Source organism: Lissotriton vulgaris, chromosome 3_1, assembly GCF_964263255.1.
Source record: "Lissotriton vulgaris chromosome 3_1, aLisVul1.2, whole genome shotgun sequence".
NCBI lineage: Eukaryota > Metazoa > Chordata > Amphibia > Caudata > Salamandridae > Lissotriton > Lissotriton vulgaris.
In genome coordinates, this window is record NC_141689.1 from 1,838,359,172 (window position 1) to 1,838,379,931 (window position 20,760).

General features: G+C 44.9%; 1 protein-coding gene across 1 annotated transcript in view; it reads right to left on the minus strand.

Annotated features, from left to right (window-relative positions):
- Window positions 1–20,760, minus strand: part of LRBA (LPS responsive beige-like anchor protein) — a 2,444,222-nt gene that overhangs the window by 1,299,905 nt on the left and 1,123,557 nt on the right. The window contains exon 37 of the mRNA XM_086962285.1: window positions 12,631–12,797. Within this exon, the coding sequence (XP_086818411.1) occupies window positions 12,631–12,797 (167 nt within the window). The remainder of the gene's footprint in view (window positions 1–12,630; window positions 12,798–20,760) is intronic.

Genomic DNA, 20,760 nt, shown 5'->3' on the forward strand with positions numbered 1-20,760 from the left:
CCCTACAGTCAAAGCTGCCTGGTATCTTTGTCACTGTAGGCCTTCCTCTCACTTCACTGACTGATGCAATTATTCCTATTTAAGCTCTAGGGCTACTGCCTGGGGGTTGGATTCTAAAGCGGCAGTTACTGAGAGGCTGGCTGTGGATGAGGTTGTGTAAAGCTGCTCTTAAAAATCATTTCTGTTTCTAACTCCTATATTCATCAACTCTGTTCTGAAGAACCACCACTGCTCCACTCATCCGCCTCCGGTATGGCTCCAGCAATCAGAGACGTTAGATCGGGCGGATAAGTGGGGCCTGTAAAGGATTCATAGGTCTGCTCATGACACAACTGTGACTGCTGTTACAGTTGTTATTCTCCTAACCTGGAATAAATGTAGAGCAGCCCGCCATATCTCTGCCTAGAAAAGTTCACATGCATTTCTGCTCATGTTGCAATCTAAACTACAGAGGATGGTCTATTGAGATTATGCTAATTAAGAACAGAAATGCAGTACTGGTTTGCGATATGTACATGTCCACGGGTTTGCGATATGTACATATATCAGACCCATCACCATGAAACCACCCACACAGACTAACCCACCAACAATCAGTACTATACTTTAGAACATCCTACACATATGTAAACTCAGCAACGATATGCCAGACAGTGAGCTATCATATTGCTCGCAGTAGCACTTTATATCTACAGGCATGATCCCACATAACCACACAGAAAAGGATAACATTGATGATCAAAGCCAAAGCTTCAACCAGCACCCAATAGCACTTGCAACCAAGGCACACCAAGTGGAAACAGAAAAAAGAAAGCAACACCATGCCTATACTATATCTAATGACCAGGCCAAGGCCATATAATACAACTAAGAGCTCCATACTCACTGGCTGATGTCCTAGAGGAGACATTAGAAAGACCAAATGCACAAGTTACTTACCTTCGGTAACAATATATCTGTAAGAAACAGTAGTTAGTATTAGATTCCTTACATTAGAATACACCCAAGCGTCAGACTGGCTCCGGAAACGTTTGCGTAGCAGTACCCTTGCGCGTCGGTAGGCGTCGTCTGCAGCTCCGCGTCCGTCGTCGTGGGTGCGGGATGACGTCCCCGGAGTACTTAGACGCCAACCTCGCTCGACCGCTGATGTCAGTTCTTATACACAGCTTTTTCCGCGCCAGAAACGCAGAGCCATGATAAAAACCGACACTGGTGCCATGAAACTAGGGCCCTGAAAGGGGGATGACCTTAACCCTAGATATCAGTTCACAGAACGGGGAGGATGGCTGGGGCGGTAAGGAATCTAATACTAACTACTGTTTCTTGCAGATATATCGTTACCGAAGGTAAGTAACTTGTGCATCTGAAAGAAACCAGGTTAGTATTAGATTCCTTTCCTTAGAATACATACCCCAGCAATACCAACCCTGGTGGTGGGTCTGCGAACCAATGATCACACCAGAAAGTCCTGGAGAACGGAACGGCCGAAAAAGCCCTCTCTCCGTACATGGCTGTCGAGGTAGTAATGTCTTGCGAACGTGTTCAGCGAGGCCCACGTAGCTGCCTGACAGATGTCCTGCAACGGGACTCCCCGGCCCATGTCAGTAGTAGCCGCCGTGGCCCGAGTGGAATGAGCACAAAGCCCCACAGGAGGCTCCTTTCGAGCCAAAGAGTAACAAGCCTTGATGCACAAGACGACCCATCGAGAAATGGTTAGTTTGTGCACCCCCCGTCCCTTCTTAGCGCCCACGTAACCAACAAAGAGTTGGTCATCCACCCCGAACTGGCTTGTGCGATCCAGTGAAAAGGAGAGTGCACGTTTTGGTTCCAGACGGTGGAGCCTCTCTTCCTCTTTCAAGGGATGCGCATGCGGAAAGAAGGTGGGCAAAGTGATGGACTGGCCGATGTGGAAGGCTGTGACTACCTTGAGCAGGAAAGAGGGTCGCGTCCGCAACACAACTTTGTCCGGATAGACTGAAAGGAAAGGAGGCTTAGAAGAAAGGGCCTGGAGCTCACTCACTCTCCTGGCAGAGGTGATGGCAACCAGGAAAGCGGTCTTCAGAGTAAGGAGGCGAAGAGGACAGTTATGAAGTGGCTCAAAGGGACGCACATCAGAAAAGTTAGAACAAGGTTCAAGTCCCACTGAGGCATCACAAACGGAACTGGAGGAAACATATGAGTGACGCCCTTCAAAAACCTATTTACAACTGGGGACTTTAACAAGGAGGGCTGATCAGGTAGCTTTAAGAAGGCGGAAATGGCCGAGAGGTAGCCCTTCAGAGTGCCCAGAGCAGAGCCCTTCTGGGCAAGAGAAAGAAGAAAGAGGAGAACCTCTTTGCTGTGTACCATGCCACAAATGTGTTCCACCTGCAGGCGTATACTGATTTTGTGGAGGGACGCCAGGCTGCCAGAATGACATTACAGACTTCAGGAGGCAAGTCAAATGGCTTCAAATGCGACCGCTGAATCTCAACGCATGTAAGTGGAGACTGGACAGGTTCAGGTGGAGGACGGTCCCCTGCTGCTGCGACAGAGGGTCCTCCTGACGGGGCAGACGAATCGGGGGATCGACAGACATGCTTAGTAGCTCGGGATACCAGAAACTCGGGGCCCAGTAAGGAGCCACAAGGATGACTTGGGCCCTGTCGCGCCTGATATTTTTCAGCACTCTGGGCAGAAGTGGTATAGGTGGAAAGGCGTACAACAGACCGCAACTCCACTCGCGACGAAAAGGGTCTCTGAGCGAGTGCCGCCTTGGAAATTCCAACGCGCAGAACTGATGACATTGCACGTTCTCTTCTGTGGCGAATAGATCTAACCAAGGCTCTCTCCACTGCTAAAAGAGGCCTTGCGCCACGTCCGAGTTCAGACGCCATTCGTGATCGATCATGCACCGACGGCTGAGTGCGTCCGCCCTAGCGTTCAGGGAACCTGCCAGGTGTTGAACCACCAGGGTCACGCCCTGATGTTCTAGCCACTGCCAGAGGCGCAGAGCCTCCTGGTATAGGGTCCACGACCCCACACGCCCAGTTTGTTGCAGTACCACATAGCGGTGGTGTTTTCACCTGCACTACACTCCCCCAGACAGAGGGAAGGATTGCCTTCAATGCAAGTCGGATCGCCTGCAGCTCCAGAAGGTTGATATGGAGCCGGGATGCCGCCGGAGACCAGAGGCATCTGATCTCCGCCTCTCTCATGTGGCCTCCCCAGCCCTGGAGGGACGCGTCCGTCACAACTACGTGCTCCGGTTGGGGTAGGGAGAGGGATCTGCCGCTGACCCAATCGCGGTCCGTGAGCCACCACTGCAACTGTCTTGCAGTGCCCTCCGAAATCAAGACATGGTCGGACAAGTTGCCCTGATGCTGGGCCCACTGAAACTTCAGGTCCCACTGCAGAGCCCACATCCGCCACCTGGCATGATGCTCCAGAAGGATGCAGGAGGCAATCAGCCCCAGGAGCCGCAGTGTCAACCTGACCGTGACTCAGGATAACTACTGAAAGATCGGAATCAGAGCCTGAATGTCCCGAACCCGCTGTTCGGGAGGATAAACCCGAAACTGCGCAGAGTCAAGAACCGCTCCGATGAAGAGGAGCTTCTGAGAGGGACACAGGTGTGACTTCGGCACATTGATGGAGAACCCCAGCAGGTGCAGGAGGTCAGCCGTAGTCTGGAGATGGCTGACGACTGTCTGGGGCAAGCCCACCTTCAACAATCAGTCGTCGAGGTAGGGGAAGACTGAGACCCCTAACCTGCGCAGATGAGCTGCGACCACCGCCATCACTTTCGTGAACACCCCTGGGGCGCTGGTAAGGCCGAAGGGGAGCACAGTAAACTGAAAGTGCTCGTGGCCTACCATGAACCGCAGGTAGCGCCGGTGGGCCGGCAGGACGGGGATATGGAAATAAGCGTCCTGCAAGTCCAACGCTACCATCCAGTCTCCCGGGTCCAGGGCAGCTAAGACCTGAGCCAGTGTCAGCATCTTGAACCTCTCCTTCCGGAGGAAGCCGTTGACGTTCCGCAGGTCCAAGAAAGGGCGTAGGCCCCCTTTGCCCTTCTTGGGAACCAGAAAGTAGTGGGAGTAACAACCACACCCTACTTCTAGCCCAGGAACGCGCTCGATGGCCCCCTTGGCCAAGAGGGCCGTAACTTCTTCTCGCAGAAGATTCAAGTGATCCCCCGACACGTAGTGGTGCTGCGGTGGCATGGCTGGAGGGGTCGCCTCGAAGGGGAGGGAGTAGCCCCTTCGGACGATTTGCAGCACCCACCTGTCCGAGGTGATGTTGCGCCAGTGGAGGAGGTGATGGCGAAGCCTGCCCCCCACTGGCGTCACGTGGGCCAGAAAGCTCAGACTAGGAGGGCTTTGAGGCGGATGCTGCGGGGGTGGATGTGGACTGGCCACGCCGCTGTCCCCGGGCACCGGCATGGCGGTTACCACGTCCACCACCGCGCTGGATGTTAGTCTGCGGCCCGTGGCTGGCAGGACGTGTGGGGGCGCCCCTTCCTTGGCCACGAAAGGAGCGAAAGGCAGCAGGTTGCTGGCCCGGGGCCGACAGGCCCAAGGACTTGGCCATAGCCCTGGAGTCCTTAAAGCGCTCAAGCGCACTGTCTGCCTTGTCGCCAAAAAGGCGACAGCCATCAAACGTCATGTCCATAAAGGTGTTTTGACATAAGCCAAAAAGTTGGCGGACCTCAGCCAGGCATGGCGACGAATCGCCACTGTTGTTGCCATCGCTCTACCTATCGAGTCCGTTGTATTCAGCCCACATCAGATGGAGTACCGTGCCGCATCTAGAACCTCCGCAAGGGCTTGGGCGAGTTTAGTCCGGGCCTCCTCCGGACATTGTGGCAGCAAGTCCGCAACCATGTCCCACAGAGAGTAGGTATAACGGCCCAACAGGCACGCGGTGTTAACGGACCGCAACCCCAAACTCAGTGAGGAGAACATCTTTTTGCCATACTGTTCGTACCTCTTGGATTCCCGATCGGGGGGCCGTCGGGAATGCGGTCTGGGAGTTGGAGGCCTGTATGACCAGGAACTCGGGGTGGGGTGGGTGGGCAGGAAGCAAGGGTCGCCCCGAGCCGGGCGGTGGCGTCTGGCCATGTTCCTATCTACAGGGGGACCTGTAACGGGCCTGGACAAGGTGCCCAAAAGAACGTCAGATAAGGTCTCATTAAACAGCAACAGAGGCTCCGAAGAGCTTGCTTGCCGTTTAACACCTTGGCTGCTAAGGGGTTTTCCCGCTGTGTGCTGGACTTTGAGTAATATCATTGTTCATTTCAAGGTCAACTCGTCATAAGCACAGGGCAGGTAAAACCCATGACGAGTTGACCTTGTGATGAGCACTGAAGGGGTTAAGGACCTCAGTGAGGAGGTTAGTCCTCACGGCGTGACGGGGAGTTCAAGGGATAAGGCCTTGGCCGCCCGCGTCAACCCCACACTATAGGCAGCCCCCTCCTCCGAAGCCACGGTAGTAGGGGAGACAAAACTAGTGTCTGGCGAAGTATCCAAACCACTGGCGTCCCCTAGCTCACCTGCCCAGTCCTGATAAGGCTGGCACTCATGTGCCAGAGGGTCCTCAGACCCCTCCCAATCCGCCTCACCACCCATCTCCTGGTACTCAGGGTCAAATGATGGGGCCGGGTCATAGAAGTAGAAATCTCCCATCGGCATCGAGAGCGGCGCCGCACCGGCGCGGACCCAAATCGAGGGGAGGACCGGGGCCGACGCCGTACTGGGACGGCGCCGGGGGAGACACCCAGGGGGCCGGAGCCGGTGAGTTTGTTAGGTCGACCGGCGACGACCCGGATCCGGCGGGACCCTGCGGCGGCGGGACCGAAGTCGGCGCCGGGGTCGAAGCACCCGTTGGCGCCGGGGCCAAAGCACCAGACCCGCTTGGGCTCCCAGTCGGGGCCACTTGGCCTGAAGGCACAGCGGAACCCGACGGAGGAGTGGGCGACCTCATGGCCGTGATTAACGCCTCGATCTCCTCTGGCGTCACGTGCTGCCCAGGGACCGGCGGGTATGGAGCATGCTGCGACGCTTGCAACTCCGGGGGAGCCGCGTGGGCGGTGTCACCCGAACCCTCGGCCGCTTTGCGTGAGCGTCGGGGGGAGTCGGAAGAGCGATGTCGCCTGTTCGACTTCCTGTGCCTCTTACCTGAGGATTTATAGCTCGTGGAGTGGTGACGATCCTCCGAGCCGTGATGACTCTGGCCCCGCGACTGGTCCCTTAACCTCCTTCCGGACTGGGACCTCGAACGGCACGCAGCAGACTGCCAGAGCTCGAGGCGCTCCCACCTAGCCTTCGACGTCAAGGCCCGGTAGTCGGGGCACGACTTGTCATCGTGGTCAGGCCCCAGGCAATGAAGACACCCGCGATGGGGGTCGGTAACCGACATCAGTCGGTTGCAGTCGACGCAGGGCTTAAACCCGGGCATCCCTATCGGCACCGTCGGAGTCGTTAGACTTCGAAAAATGATCCAAAAAGTTTAGTCAAAAAGTGACTAAGGGTACCACTGTTCCCAGATCGCGCTTGCTGCCACGGAAAAAATAGGAACGGACATCAGCGCGCGAGGGCGGCGTCTAAATACTCCGGCGACGTAATCCCGGCGCCTACGAAGCAGATGACGGACGCGGAGCCGAAAGAGACACCTACTGACGCGCTAGGGTATTGCCACGAAAAAGTTTCCGGATCCAGTCTGACGCCTGGGGGTATTCTAAGGTAAGGAATCTAATACTAACCTGTTTCTTTCAGATTCACACACCAGTAGCTTAGTGATCACGTTACTGATTGTTAACCAGAAACACACTAGAACACAATACTCTGAACATATCATAGGAGAATTCCGGCTCCAGGTCGTTGGAGAAACTCTGAAATTGTGTGCTGAGGTACCTACAGACCGCTGTCAACAGTTAACGGCAGACTGTCCGCTATACATAACATTGATATCGTAGGAGCAAGGTGGGGGCTGCCTAGGACACAGAGAACCCATTCTTCCATATACTACCTGCTGACTGGTCAATGTCTATCTACCTCCTACTACCCTGAACTGCTCACACAGGGTCTGTGTGTGTGAGCAGTTCAGGGTGGCAGGATGTAGCTGGAGAAAAAGAGGTTCTTAAGTTCATACCTGACTATAGAGAGCAAGGAAGCAGTCTCAAATAAAAGTCGGAAACAATTGAGAGAGAATGTAGGTGAAAGAAGAAAAAGTGTGGCTCATGCTTCTTTAACATGGATGTTAACATTTACAAATTTGCTTGAAAAGAAATACGCTGGTACCACAGTCGTTTATGTTAAGAAAATGAACAAAGTGGGAGCTGCCTAAGGATTATTTCATAATTTTATTAAGACTTGACTTTTACATTATGCTTTATTAGAATTGTGGTAGTGTTATATTACCAATGTAAAAGTTTTGAAGGAGAAACCCTTATATGAAAAGGGAGGGGTTAATTACTGTAAGACAAATATAAGGAATCCCTTTTCGTGTATTTTTGGAAGGAAACTACAGTCTCTTGGGGATCCGTATCCGATAAAAGTGGTGACACACTGAGTTGTATCTAGGGTTGTATCAGGATCGACAAATTTACAATTTCAAAAGGATAAATCAATATCAAACATTTTAAAACATGATTTCAATTTAACTAAAGAGAATGTTAGGACAAAGGGATTTATCAAAAGATTCCTCCAAAGTTTATTGTGTATTTCTATACAAGTCATTTAAAAATTCACCTTTATTCTTAAAAAAAATTCATAATTAAAAAACAATATTACAATACCACAGAGAAAAATATGTCGACGCGGCGTTTCGGTGATATAGATGGTCACCTTCTTCAGGACAATTTTTCAAATTTAAAACCACTAAAGTTAAAACAAAAAGTATAAAATACTTATCAATTTTACACCAATCATTCATTTATACATGATACATTATAATCCCTACATTCTCCTTGTCATTCTTAAATTACTATTGTCAGATTTACTAGGTTGTTCTGGATTGTAAGCAAAACATTTCACTACTCTATATGGTAATATGTGTTGTCTTAATATTACCATCGTACAGAACTAAATACCATTTGTTGATCCAACAACCTTCATGTGCCCACCATTTTCTCTGGATCCATACTAAATCCCAATATTTTGTTGGGATTGATTTCTAAAAAACATCCCTATGTAGGGATTATAATGTATCATGTATAAATGAATGATTGGTGTAAAATTGAATATGAGAATAATCCTGTTTTATAACAAGTATTTTATACTTTTTGTTTTAACTTTAGTGGTTTTAAATCTGAAAAATTGTCCTGAAGAAGGTGACCATCTATATCACCGAAACGCCGCGTCAACATATTTTTCTCTGTGGAATTGTAATATTGTTTTTTAATTATGAAATGTTTTTTTAAGAATAAATGTGAATTTTTAAATGACTTGTATAGAAATACACAAACTCTGGAGGAATCTTTTGATAAATCCCTTTGTCCTAACATTCTCTTTTGATAAATTGAAATCATGTTTTAAAATGTTTGATATTGATTTATCCTGTTGAAATTGTAAATTTGTCGATCCTGATAACACCCTAGATACAACTCAATGTGTCACCACTTTTATCGGATACGGATCCCCAAGAGACTGTAGTCTCCTTCCAAAAATACATGAAAAGGGATTCCTTATATTTGTGTTATATTACCTACGTTTTGTTTGGCTGGGATGTAAATCTGCTAAATCAAAATAATAAACCTGCACACACAAATGGTATTCATCTATGACTTTCATGAAACACAAAGGATTACAAATCTGCTCTTCCTAGAATATCAGGCAAGTGTAGCAAATGAATTTGTACAGTGTACAAAGCAGAGTTTTATTGTCATGAACTAGCACTGTGGTACGCTAAATAAATCGAACATGCATAAAACAGGGTACTGACAGAAAAAAAGTTACATTAGCCCATAATGTCCATAAGGGAATTGCCATAAAAATAGAGTGGTAAGTCGCAGGCAGTAAATAGAGCAAGTCTTTGATCTTGGGGTTTGGCTTCCTACTGAGACCAAAGAACAGCATACCAAGCTAATAGGGAGAACATTTTAGAATCTGAAGGGGCCTGAGGTTTGGGTTCAGGTGGGTTAACACGTTTTTTCTCTCAAAATGTATTTGGTGGAGAAGTTGCATGAGCTCTGGGACTGCTTAAAATTCGCCAACAATCTTTTTGTACAGAAAACTTGAAGTACTTTACTTTGCCATGCCTAAGTATGGAATTCTACACAAATTTCCATTTACAAGGGGACTATCCTTTTGCAAATAGTTCCTACTTCATGTGCACACTGAGATGTAAAGAAAAGGAAGACTATCAAAGATGAACAGCAAATACATTTTGTGTATTCAGTATTGAGCCACTGAATGTCCACTCTTGGCACCTTAACTGCACACATGCATCCTACTACCGTAGCCGTAAGATTCTACAGAATGCATGAAGGCTGAAAAGGGACGGCCCAAGCAGAGCATAGATATCTTAGTGGCTCATCTTCTGCACAACCGTGAGTCTTCTTTTCACTGGTGTCCTATCACAGAAGCTGCAATCAACTTCTGCCACAAGCTTATGGCGAGATTCACAGCACATGCAAAGGCAACAGGTAAATGACCTTCAGCAACACTGTTTCTGGTGAATACTCCACCTAACCACAGATTACTCATCTTTAGAATTCTCCAAGGCACAAGACTGACTTCAGAAACTATCGCTGCAACATCTCCCGGACACCAATAGGTGGCATTATTGAACTATATGGCAGCTTCATTCCACCTCTGCCCACATATAGGCACAACACATGTCATCAAATTCCATAGGCAACGTTCGTGCCCTCAACCACAGAGAGACCAACAATTTGATAGTTAGACACTGTGACGAATGTAAAATGAGACCTTTTGACTTATAAGAAGTCTACTCCATGGATAGGGGAGGGTGTGAGAGAGGAATCAGTAGTAGGTATACCCACCTGCAAGAACATCACTGAGGGTACGACCGGACCGCAACTTGGGTCAGGAGTGGGTCTGGGACTTTAAACAGTACCAACACTGCTTCCTGTGCTCGGCGATGTACAGCTAAGCTTCGTGCTCTCCAATAGTCTTCTGGTGCATCAGTAAGTATCTGTTGCTAGATTTCAAGTCATGCTTGAAGTCTATGCAGCAATAGCAGAAATCTTGAGAGTTTTGTGACGGATATCTGTTTTCCGCAGGTACAACACAGTTTAAAACCTATAGTTTTTGGAGGGACAATTCCCTATTTGCACTGTCTAAGATATTTTGTAAAGTGTTGAACAGTGATTAAAAGCTCAGGAAAGGAGAACCGAATGTGCATCAAAGAGCACACAAAGAAAGGAAGGAATTGATGCCAGTGCTCATGGGTAGTACAAAAACAATTGGTCCCAAATGGGATTCTTTTAACAAATAACAGTATCCAAAAAATAGAAAACAGACACTTAGAAAATTGCAGAACTTATTGGATTTTATCATACGTTTGATCTTAAGTATATTTTACTTTTGCAGACGTTTATCATACATTTGATAAAAGATCTATTTTACTTTATAATACGTTGCTCAAAAGTCAATACGAACGTGATTGAAGGGAGTGCTTGTGAAGGAGATCAAGTAAAGGACAAAGATTATACATACAATAAATACAAATTCACATGTGGAAGGCCTATCCGAAGCGATCTTATAATACTGATTCTAAAGCATATACTTTAGCAATTTTTATGTCATTGACAAAGTGATAAAAAAAATCGTAATCCCGGTATAGGCAGTAGATATGTGTCGACGTTTCGACCCCAGCAAAAGGTAGGTCAATTAACTCCTTCATAGGGGGGTCTTTATCAGGACAGGGTGAAAAGCAACCTATAGAGCACCAGTCAAAAACTGGTGATGGGTCTCGTGTACAGTGCCAGCCGTCTCCTGAGGGCCAATAATTCAGTATAGCCACAATCACAGTACACAGGGTTCCAGAAGCAGCATGTGCTCTATCTGATGTTGGCGGGTATCCAAATTACCCGTAATCCATTATGGTGAAATAGTCAGAATCAATCAGGTAATATGTCCAAAGGGTCACCTATTAAAAAAGGCGAGGGTCCAAGGATAGAGATTAATTCCAATGCCGTATTTGTAAAAATGCCGAATGAATCGGTTCTGTAGTGGGGTGACCTTCTGGACATATGATCTGGTGGACCAGATCATAAGTCTAGAAGGTCACCCCGCTACAGACCATGTACACGAGGCCCATCACCAGTTTTTGACTGGTGCTCTACAGGTTGCTCTTCATCCTGTCCTGATAAAGACCCTCTACAAAGGAGTTAATTGCTACCTTTTACTTAGGGTCAAAATGTCAACACATATCTACTGCCTATACCGATAATACAATTTTTTATCCCTTTGTCAATGACATAAAAATTGGCAAAGGATATCCTTTAAAATCAGTATTATAAGATGGCTTCGGATAGGCCTTCTACATATGAATTTGTAAAAATTGATTTTATGTATAATCTGTGTCCTTTACTTGATCTCCTTCACAAGCACTCCCTTCAATCACTTTTTTATTCACTTTTGAGCAACTTATATATTATATATTTATGATCAAAAGTATGATAAAATCCAATAAGTTCTGCAATTGCTTTCTATGTTTTTGGATACTGTTATTTGTTAAAATAATCCCCTTTGGGACCAATTGTGTTTTTTCTACTATATACCCAGGTCCTGTGGGGTTTGTCCGGGTTTCCCCATTGTTTAGTAACTGTAATAGTGCTCATGAGTGGTGCCTACTTGCGTGCCCACATTGACTCCTCCAGGGGTGTGGAAAGGCTGTTGAGTATTCTGATGGTGCCACCTACCAGCGCATGGGTGCTTCACAGGAAAACTTTCCAGACCCCGTCTGGCAAATTAAGAATTCAAAAGGTGAGGAATCTGCGGTTAGGAGCATCCATCACAAAAGATGATTTAGTGTTTGCTGTGTTCACAATTTCATTGCTGTAGTTGACGCCAACAATTTTTTTTTTGCCAATTTAAAAAAAAATGAGTCATTATTTATGGGGTTCTGATTTTCAAAGGAAAAAAAAAGAGAAAGAAAGAAAACACTTTACGAGGTGAACTTGCAAAATCAAACATTGTAAAGGAGAATGGAGAACAGACAATGTCACATAATGAAAATCATGAATTTATTTATATTGGAAAATACTTTAAAAAAGAATATTGAGAGCCAACGAGAAGTAGAATGAATGACTAAACTAGCAGATAGGTAAGAGAATAGAGAATCCACAAGAGGGAAGCAAATTAAGGGCACATGTAGGAGGAGAGCGAGCTGGATGACTAATACATTACAGAGTTTACTTTCATTTCTGCCTAGTGAACACAAGCAACCTAGCAAATGTGTACAAAGAATAACTATTAAAACTAGTGGCAGTAAGTAACATTCAAAAGCCGCTAAATGGGTCACAATATTCAATGTATACCAATTACACAGAAAAAAACTTGCAAAGAGATACTATGTTGAAGATGAAAATAAATGTAGTCAATGGCAGAAATGTTTGTTTGGCTGTTTGTTTTCAATGTTCATACTTTGTGAAACCCAGACCTTCATAAAAAGGGCCCCTACCTCATGGGCGCGTGCCCCCAGGCTCCATGCTTGTCTGTGAGAATGTTGATGATCTTCTGGACCAACTGAGTGGCAGTCACATGGTCCCGATACTTGGCCGCTCTTATTAAATGGTCGCACATCTTTTCATCCTCTCGTTTCTCCGCAGAATACTGTGCACAAAGAGACTGTCAGAGAAGACAAACTGTTAGAGGATGCTGCATCGTTGGTATCATCTCACTGATAACTTGATCTACGGTGCAAAGAGATGGAATAGTCCAGAGGGAATGCTTTCTCACACAAGCAAGTTTGTCACATTACATCTAGCACGGACGCAACAACGAGAACTTTGCTTAGAACCATTTGTTCATCTTTCTGTTAAAAAAACATGCATATTACTTTCTTTGTGGTGACCTTATTGTTTTGACAATCTGTAGCAAAGTCGCTTTTTATTACAGTAAAAAAACACATTATGAGGTTATCTGGCAAGATTACAAAGTGTCTTCAAGACTTTGAACGTTAAGGAGGGTCAACCAGAGATTTCGTCTAAGATCTATTTTTTTTAGGTACAGTTTACAGGGCACTATGGTAGGTTTAGGCACTCTGAGATGAATTAAATAGGAGTCTCGATATATCTACTCCAGCGATCTGGTCGCAGCTTGCTGGGCCAAGATTGAAGAGCGAGCAATAACTTCTTACATATAAATCTATATATCTATTCTAATAAACATTTCTAGATATCTCCATATGGGAAATAACACAGATAAAGCTTGTTATATTTACTGTTATATTCGTGAGTATGAGCTGGACTATCTTCCCAAACCACTAGGGCCTAAAGCAGATATGTACCACAGGAAATATTATATAACAGCACTGGACGTCTGTGGTATGAATGCACACACTATTTCTTCAAACAAGCAACTTAGCAGTAGTGTGGGTGATAGCCAGGATCATGAGAACCAATTAAAGGTTTCGCAGGTAATGGAGTTCAGTCTGTGTTCAATGACAACAATTTTATAAAATGTTATCACAGACCAAATACAGACAGCAGTTCTTGTTTTCCATTCCAATTGAGAATTCTCAATTTATGGAAATCTTATCACTATGTAGTGCAAACATCAGTAGCACAGAAGCCACGTGCCGTTCTGCTCATTATTTACTCCTTCTGGTAAAATCAGTACGGGTTCCTGCTCAGGTAACCAGTGTCATGAGCCCCTTGGTGGATGCTATTCATGATTTACATGCTGCTCTGCACACTTTTTCTAGATGCTGCTGGACTGTATGGATCCATACAAGTGAAACTCCTTTCAGTGAAGACAATTACCATACTTATGAGTGGGCACAGGACATACAACGACTAACAAATGGTGGCAGCTGATCTTTAGTCAATGGAAGAGGCCTCCTTATCTAAAACAAGAGGTAGGGAGGCTGCCTGCTGGTTCTCACTAATAGAATCTGCGTACCCTGTCATAACTGGTCGCCTCATTCGCTAGGTGTGACAGGGGTGTAGGCAGTGCATGGATACACGAAGGGTGGTGTATTCTAGTTTGGGGGGGGGGGGGTGAAGCATTTATGTAGCCATAGTGTTGTAGGGTGCTTCCTGTCAACAGAAAGTGAGCTGCCTCCAATTTCTAGAATGCCACCCAAGCAATGCCCTCTCTCCACTTCCCCCTAAACTTCCTTGTATAAATCTATGTCAGCTAGGTGCTGTGTGCCTGGTTTGAAATCCAATACCCTTCAATGAGGCAGGAAAGATTATTTGTGTTCAGCATACCTGGATCAAATCAGTTCCAGCAAGTCAGCTGTATCGTTAGAGGGTGCATGATAAACACAAAACTGTGGCCAGCAACATGGCCAGCACAAAACACCTCTACACAGGGAACGTGGTGCCTCTTCATTTTCCTGGTGTCGTGTGTCAAGCTTGAAGAGGAGTCCCCTAAACAGTGGATGGCTTCCTGAATCATATAAACAAATTCGATGTACACTGTAAGCCAACTAACCTCACCATGGCAAGCAGTGTGATGGTGCATCTTTTAGGAAGCTGGCTTCCATTGAGCTGATCAACACCCAATATAAGATGCACTTGGTATTTACTGGATCGCCCAAATGTTTATGTGCAAATCTGAATTTAAACAGTCAGCTAGTTTGGTCCAATTTCCAACGTTTCAGCTAATGAGGAAGATATGCAAGCTCACTCTTAACTCTTAATAGCCTGCCCACCAGTACAGAGGAAAACAAAGCTTGCTATCTTCTCTGAAGGAGAAGGAATCATAATCCAGGACGGATCCCTTTTGTCTGCACCACCCCTTTTCCTATGTTGGTGTGGGAGCCCTGCTGGCAGTTGATGCAATCCCGCTGGCTATTTTTCAAAACACCAACATGCCAGCAAGCAAAAGACGAACTGATTAAGACTACCGAACAGAACTATCTGATTTTCTGTACCAACCACATTCAACACTAAGGTTACTTCTTGGCAAGACAACTGTCGGACGCTGGGGCAAATTCTCCCACCACTGTGAGAAACCAGCTCTTATTCAGGTCGTTTCTCCCAGACAAACTGAAGAGTTGTAACTGAGTATCTTGGAGAAACAAATCGTTGAAACCGTATATGTGCCACTTTGCAAAGAGTGTTTCGTGGGTAAGTCGAAACACTGTATTCTACATTAAAAGATTACTTAGTTGCATCTAACATCGTGGATAGATCCTGTGTGTGAAAGAAAATGCCCCAATAAAGTTTCCTGTGTTGTTGATTACAGTCATAAGTAAGCGACTTAAGGAAAACTAGGGAAAAGTGTATTTGGAAAGAACAGACTGCTTTGATGGGTGTGAGGCGCAAGGTTGTGTCCTCAATCACGTGCTTATGTTTTTTTTGCAGTTTTATATAGCATGAACTCGACCCAAAGCTATTGGGGTGCTTTGCACGAGCACCAGGTACATTACTCAAGGACACATTCGTTTTTGGTAGGCACAGGGAGATTAAGTTATTTGGCAAGATTCACAGGATGTTGAGTCCATGCCAAGACTCGAACCTGCAGGGTTGATGATGGGAGAGCCTTAAGTGAAGATAGATAGGGAGTGCATGCCTGAGAGCTTTATGGGTCAAACAACAAAGCTTGAAAATGATGCGTTTCCTGATGGGCAACCGATGTAGGGCTTTTAAAACGGGTGCAGATGAAGACTAAGAAGGGAGGTTGCATATCAGGCGTGCCATGGTGTTCTGCACTACCTGCAATTTGGACAACAGGGTGTTGTTGGCTGCCACAAACAAAGTGTTGCTGTAATCAAGGCAACTCGTGATTAGAGCCTAGACCAGTGTCTTCCTATAAGTCAAAGGAAGCCAAGGGAAGACTTTTTTTTTAAAAAGACACATCGTGGCAAAACAGATGCCACAGGTAGTGCTAACTTGATGTTTCATATATAAGGGTGTGTTCAAGCTGAACACCCAGGTTTTTTACAACCTGTTTTGTAATTGGGGCCAGCCAGATTTTCTGGGCCACCAGTTTGCTGACCAGAGTTCTTGAGCTTTGCAAATAGTACAATCGGTTTTCTCGCTGTTTGGCAGTTTTCGGTCGTCCAATCGGAAATTTTTCTCATCCAGCAAGCAAACAGAGACTTAACAAGTTCCAGGTCTTTTTCTACTTAGGAAGCAAATAAATAGGACGGTAGTTAGAAAGGATTTGGGTCTCTGGTATGAGGACCAGTCGAGCTGTAGTTATGATCAACATTCCAAGGAAACAAAAATGTGTATGGTGGCAGATATTCTGAACAAGTTTGACACTATGGAAGCTACACTTCAGTGTTCCTATGAAAATGTATATAAATGAAAAGTTGCCCCCTGATGGTTAATGCGGCTGCAGTGTGGATTCCATAGAAAAAGATTTCAGTGAACTCTTTGGAGCCAACCTTTTTTTTGTTTGTATTTCTGGCTTATACTGGAAAGGAAGTTCTCCATTCTAAGTTAAAACTAACATGTATGTTAGCCCCTAATCAGCCCCTGTTTAGATTCCTGTGCAAATTATTAGAGCATCTAGATTTCTAGAACATTTGCTATACTCTAGGTTTGTATCCAATTGTGTAACCAAGCAAATCGGTGCAACCTTATATGTACCGTTTGCAAACATAGACAAAGCCAACATAGACTCATTCTGATTTGGTATATAGAACATTAATTCTCCAGTGGAATACTAGCACATTAGTGCCTGCAGCAAGGATAGGAATTGCAACTGAGATGCATGGGCCCCATCTTCAGTCTTAGGCAGCCTCGGAAGGACCAGCAAAGTCTTTGTCTCCCATGGAGACACAAGCCAGAGATATCACTAAAGGAACCCTTAAGTTTGGAAACTGTGAATTGTGCCTGCTAACACAAGGTGATCAACTCTTATTCCGCCCGTCTGACCTGACTGAAGGCAAGGGGCAATCTAGAGCTGGGAGTCATGTTGTGCTGCTGGAGTGGGAAGAAGTAATGTGCAGAAACGTTCATTGGCTGGCCCTGTTAAACAGAGAGATGTGGACTAGAAGTATTACTTTGAAATGCTATATCTTGGAAGTGACTGATTAAAGTTTTGATATTTTGGTCTTGATTTAAACATTATATATTTTTTGATTTACTAAATTGGTCTGGGAGCACTACCAAATGTTTTTTCTTCTGATGTTGTGCTAGTGTTAATGATCCTCAACACACCTGTCTCAATTTTGTACTACTAAGGATTTAGACGAATTTAGAGCATTCAATCATTACAGGTCACTTTATCTGCTCTGTGTATTTCTGTGTGGTATGTGTTTAATGCAAACCTCTCTGAATGGCAGTGTAGCACTGTAAACAATCAAAGTTTGATTGTAAGTCAACGTTTGATTGTAAAGAGAGCTGGGTTTTGAAAACTTAAATGGAATGTTACAATGAATGCAGGATCACAACTCATATTAAAAAAATCTGCCATATGTAACAAAGTTAACAGATTAAATAGAAGGTGTAGAATTTGAATTTCAATTGTGGAATCCTGCCGCTGGGTATTGGAGTCATCACCCGAGAGGATCCAGCTCAAATAAACAAAAAAAATTATATATCCATAATATATATATATATATATATATATATATATATATATATATATATATATATATATATATATACACACATATATACATATTACCTTCTGGCGGTCGCCAGTGGGTAGTTATAGTTGGGACCTAGTTTCCATAGGAAATCCGCAACATTCTATTGGGAATAACTTTGGTGCCGGTTGATGAATCTCCGCGAATTTCTCAAAGAAGATGGGGCGCTCCGCTCCACTCCTTCCCTGAAAGTCTCGGGAAGATTTGTCAAGCGAGGGCCGAGAAAAAAGGGGGGTCCCAAAACGTATTTTCCCCATGTTAATTTCCATAGGACCTTTAGACACGGCTACAGCCCGAACCGCTGAACGGAATTACACCAGATTTGGGAAAATAGTAGGGTCTGGTACGCAGATCACTCTTGTGTTTAAATGGTGTAAATCCCGCCAGTAGTTGCTGAGAAAACTAAAGTTGAAATCAATTATATATCTATAAGCGCGCACCGTGCGCGCACCTTGCCGTGCACGAGCTTCATGCTGATTGGCTGCCACTGTCTGTCAACACTCCAAAACAGAAAATGATGGCAGCCAACTTGTGCCTCAGTAGACTGAGGCACAAGACAGCTGAAAAAAAGTGTAGAACTCAAAAAGGGGGCAGGGTAGAAGCACCCTGACCCCCTAGGCCTGCTCAGGGGGTCCCACAGGGACCCCCAAGGTGAAAAAACAAATTCGAAAAATAGCAGGGTGCGCACACCCCCCGATTCCCCCCCAGCCCCACAAAAATTTTTTTGCCTTGGGGGTCCTTGTGGGAACCCCTGAGCAGGCCTAGGGGGTCAGGGTGCTTCTACCCTGTCCCCTTTTTGAGTTCGAAAACTTCTCAAGCACGAGCTGCATGCTCATTGGCTTTCAACACTTCAAACCAGGAAGTGTTGGCAGCCATCTTGTGCTCGGTAGACCGAGGCATAAGAAAGCAGAAAAACAAACGTGTAGAACACAAAAAGGGGGCAGGGTAGAAGCACCCTGACCCCCTAGGCCTGCTCATGGGGTCCCACAAGGACCCCCAAGGCCAAAAATGTTTTTCATTTAAAAACCCTGTATGTTTATTTAAAAATTACTCCCCAGGTGACTGGAGGTTCCAGGTGGGCTAGTTGGTCCCCAGGGACAACCAATATAAAAGGGGAATTAGTTTCCCTTCTGCAAACGCACCAGGGGGCTGCGTTGCAGAGAGGTGTAAAAAGGGCATAGCCTCATTACACCTCTCTGCAATGCAGCCCACTGGCGCATACTGGAGGTACCAGGTGGGCTAGTTGGCTCTCAGGGACCTCCAGTATGCAAGGGGAATTAGTTCCCCCTCTGCAAACGCGCCCGTGGGCTGCGCTGCAGAGAGGTGTAAAAATGGTGTGGCCTCATTACACCTCTCTGCAATGCAGCCCACTGGCGCATACTGGAGGTACCTGGTGGGCTAGTTGGCTCCCAGGGACCTCCAGTATGCAAGGGGAATTAGTTCCCCCTCTGCAAACGCATCAGGGGGCTGCGTTGCAGAGAGGTGTACAAACATTTATCATCAATTTATATTAAAAATATGTAATGTAATTTAAAAAACGAATATATCTAAAAATAATTTTTTTATAATAATGTAGTAAATCAGTATAAAAAATATAACAATTATTGTATTAAAACATTTTCATTTACAAAACCATTGAAATTTCCTGAAAAAAACATAGGTTACAGCCACGTTATAGTTAGGAATTAGCATTTAAAAAACCTTTGAAATTCACTGAAAAAAACATAGGTTTTACACACGTTATAGTTAGGAATTAGCATGTAAAAAACATTTGAAATTCACTGAAAAAACCATAGGTTTCACACCAGTTATAGTTAGCTGGTCATTTTACTCATACAAAACCTTTGAAATTCCCCTGTTATAGTTAGTTCAGCTAACTATAACTCGCACGCCCGCAATGCACTGCTGATGTCACATATTACATCACTCATGACATGGTCAGTGACATCACTCATGACATCACTGATGACATCTCAAATGACATCCCTGATGACATCACTGATGACATCATCCTTGTGGCAGACCTCCTCTCCTTTGATACACACGATCAAAAATAGAAAGTAACATTTTCAAAAAAATGGAGATACCAATTCCAGTTAGAACAACCTATTCAGTATTTCAAAAATCTACATACATATCCAGTCATTCACTAACAGTTCTATATAGGCACTCATACATGTACTCACTCATCATATGTACTCATACACCTATACATCTTATTACACACCGACACTCATCTATAGAGTTACTCACACATGCAAATAACCTATCAAACATCCATTTACTTGCAAATACAGCTATACACCCACCACTACACTAATTTCTACTGAATCGTACACATACTTACTCTCTAAAACAATCACTTATAGAAACACATACTTATTTATACAGGAACTCTTAAATTCTCTCGCTCTCACATATACTCATTTATATACATCAATACTCACCTATACTAGTTTAAAACATATATAGTTACTCATAAAGATACTTTTGAGACATTCATTCACTCACTAACACACTCACTAACACACCCATACACACACTCATCCACCTATAAAGTTATGCACACATGCTGTCTTCAAAACACATACAAACAATGAGTCAGTCATTCATGCATCTGTGCGCTAAGTAATACTCCCCACCAAACCATACAGACACTCATTCTGATACTTAAAAAAAATAATAATAACCCATATACACACTCATGTGGCTACTCACCACCCCATGCAGCCACTTATAAACAAAGTGAGACACTGATACAGATATTTAAAGATTAATCGCTAATACACCTATTCACTAAGATATACTTAATAAGTCAGTTATACAATCAATTTTACAAAAAAACATCCATTTAGAGACTTATTTACCCATTCAATCTTCCATCGACCTTTAGATATACATATATAAAAAAAACATTATTTTTCAGAAAGAGACACATTCACTGGATGATGTCATGAGTGATGTCATGAGGGATGTCACTGACCATGTCATGAGTGATGTAATATGTGACATCATCAGCAGTGCATTGCGGGCGAGTTA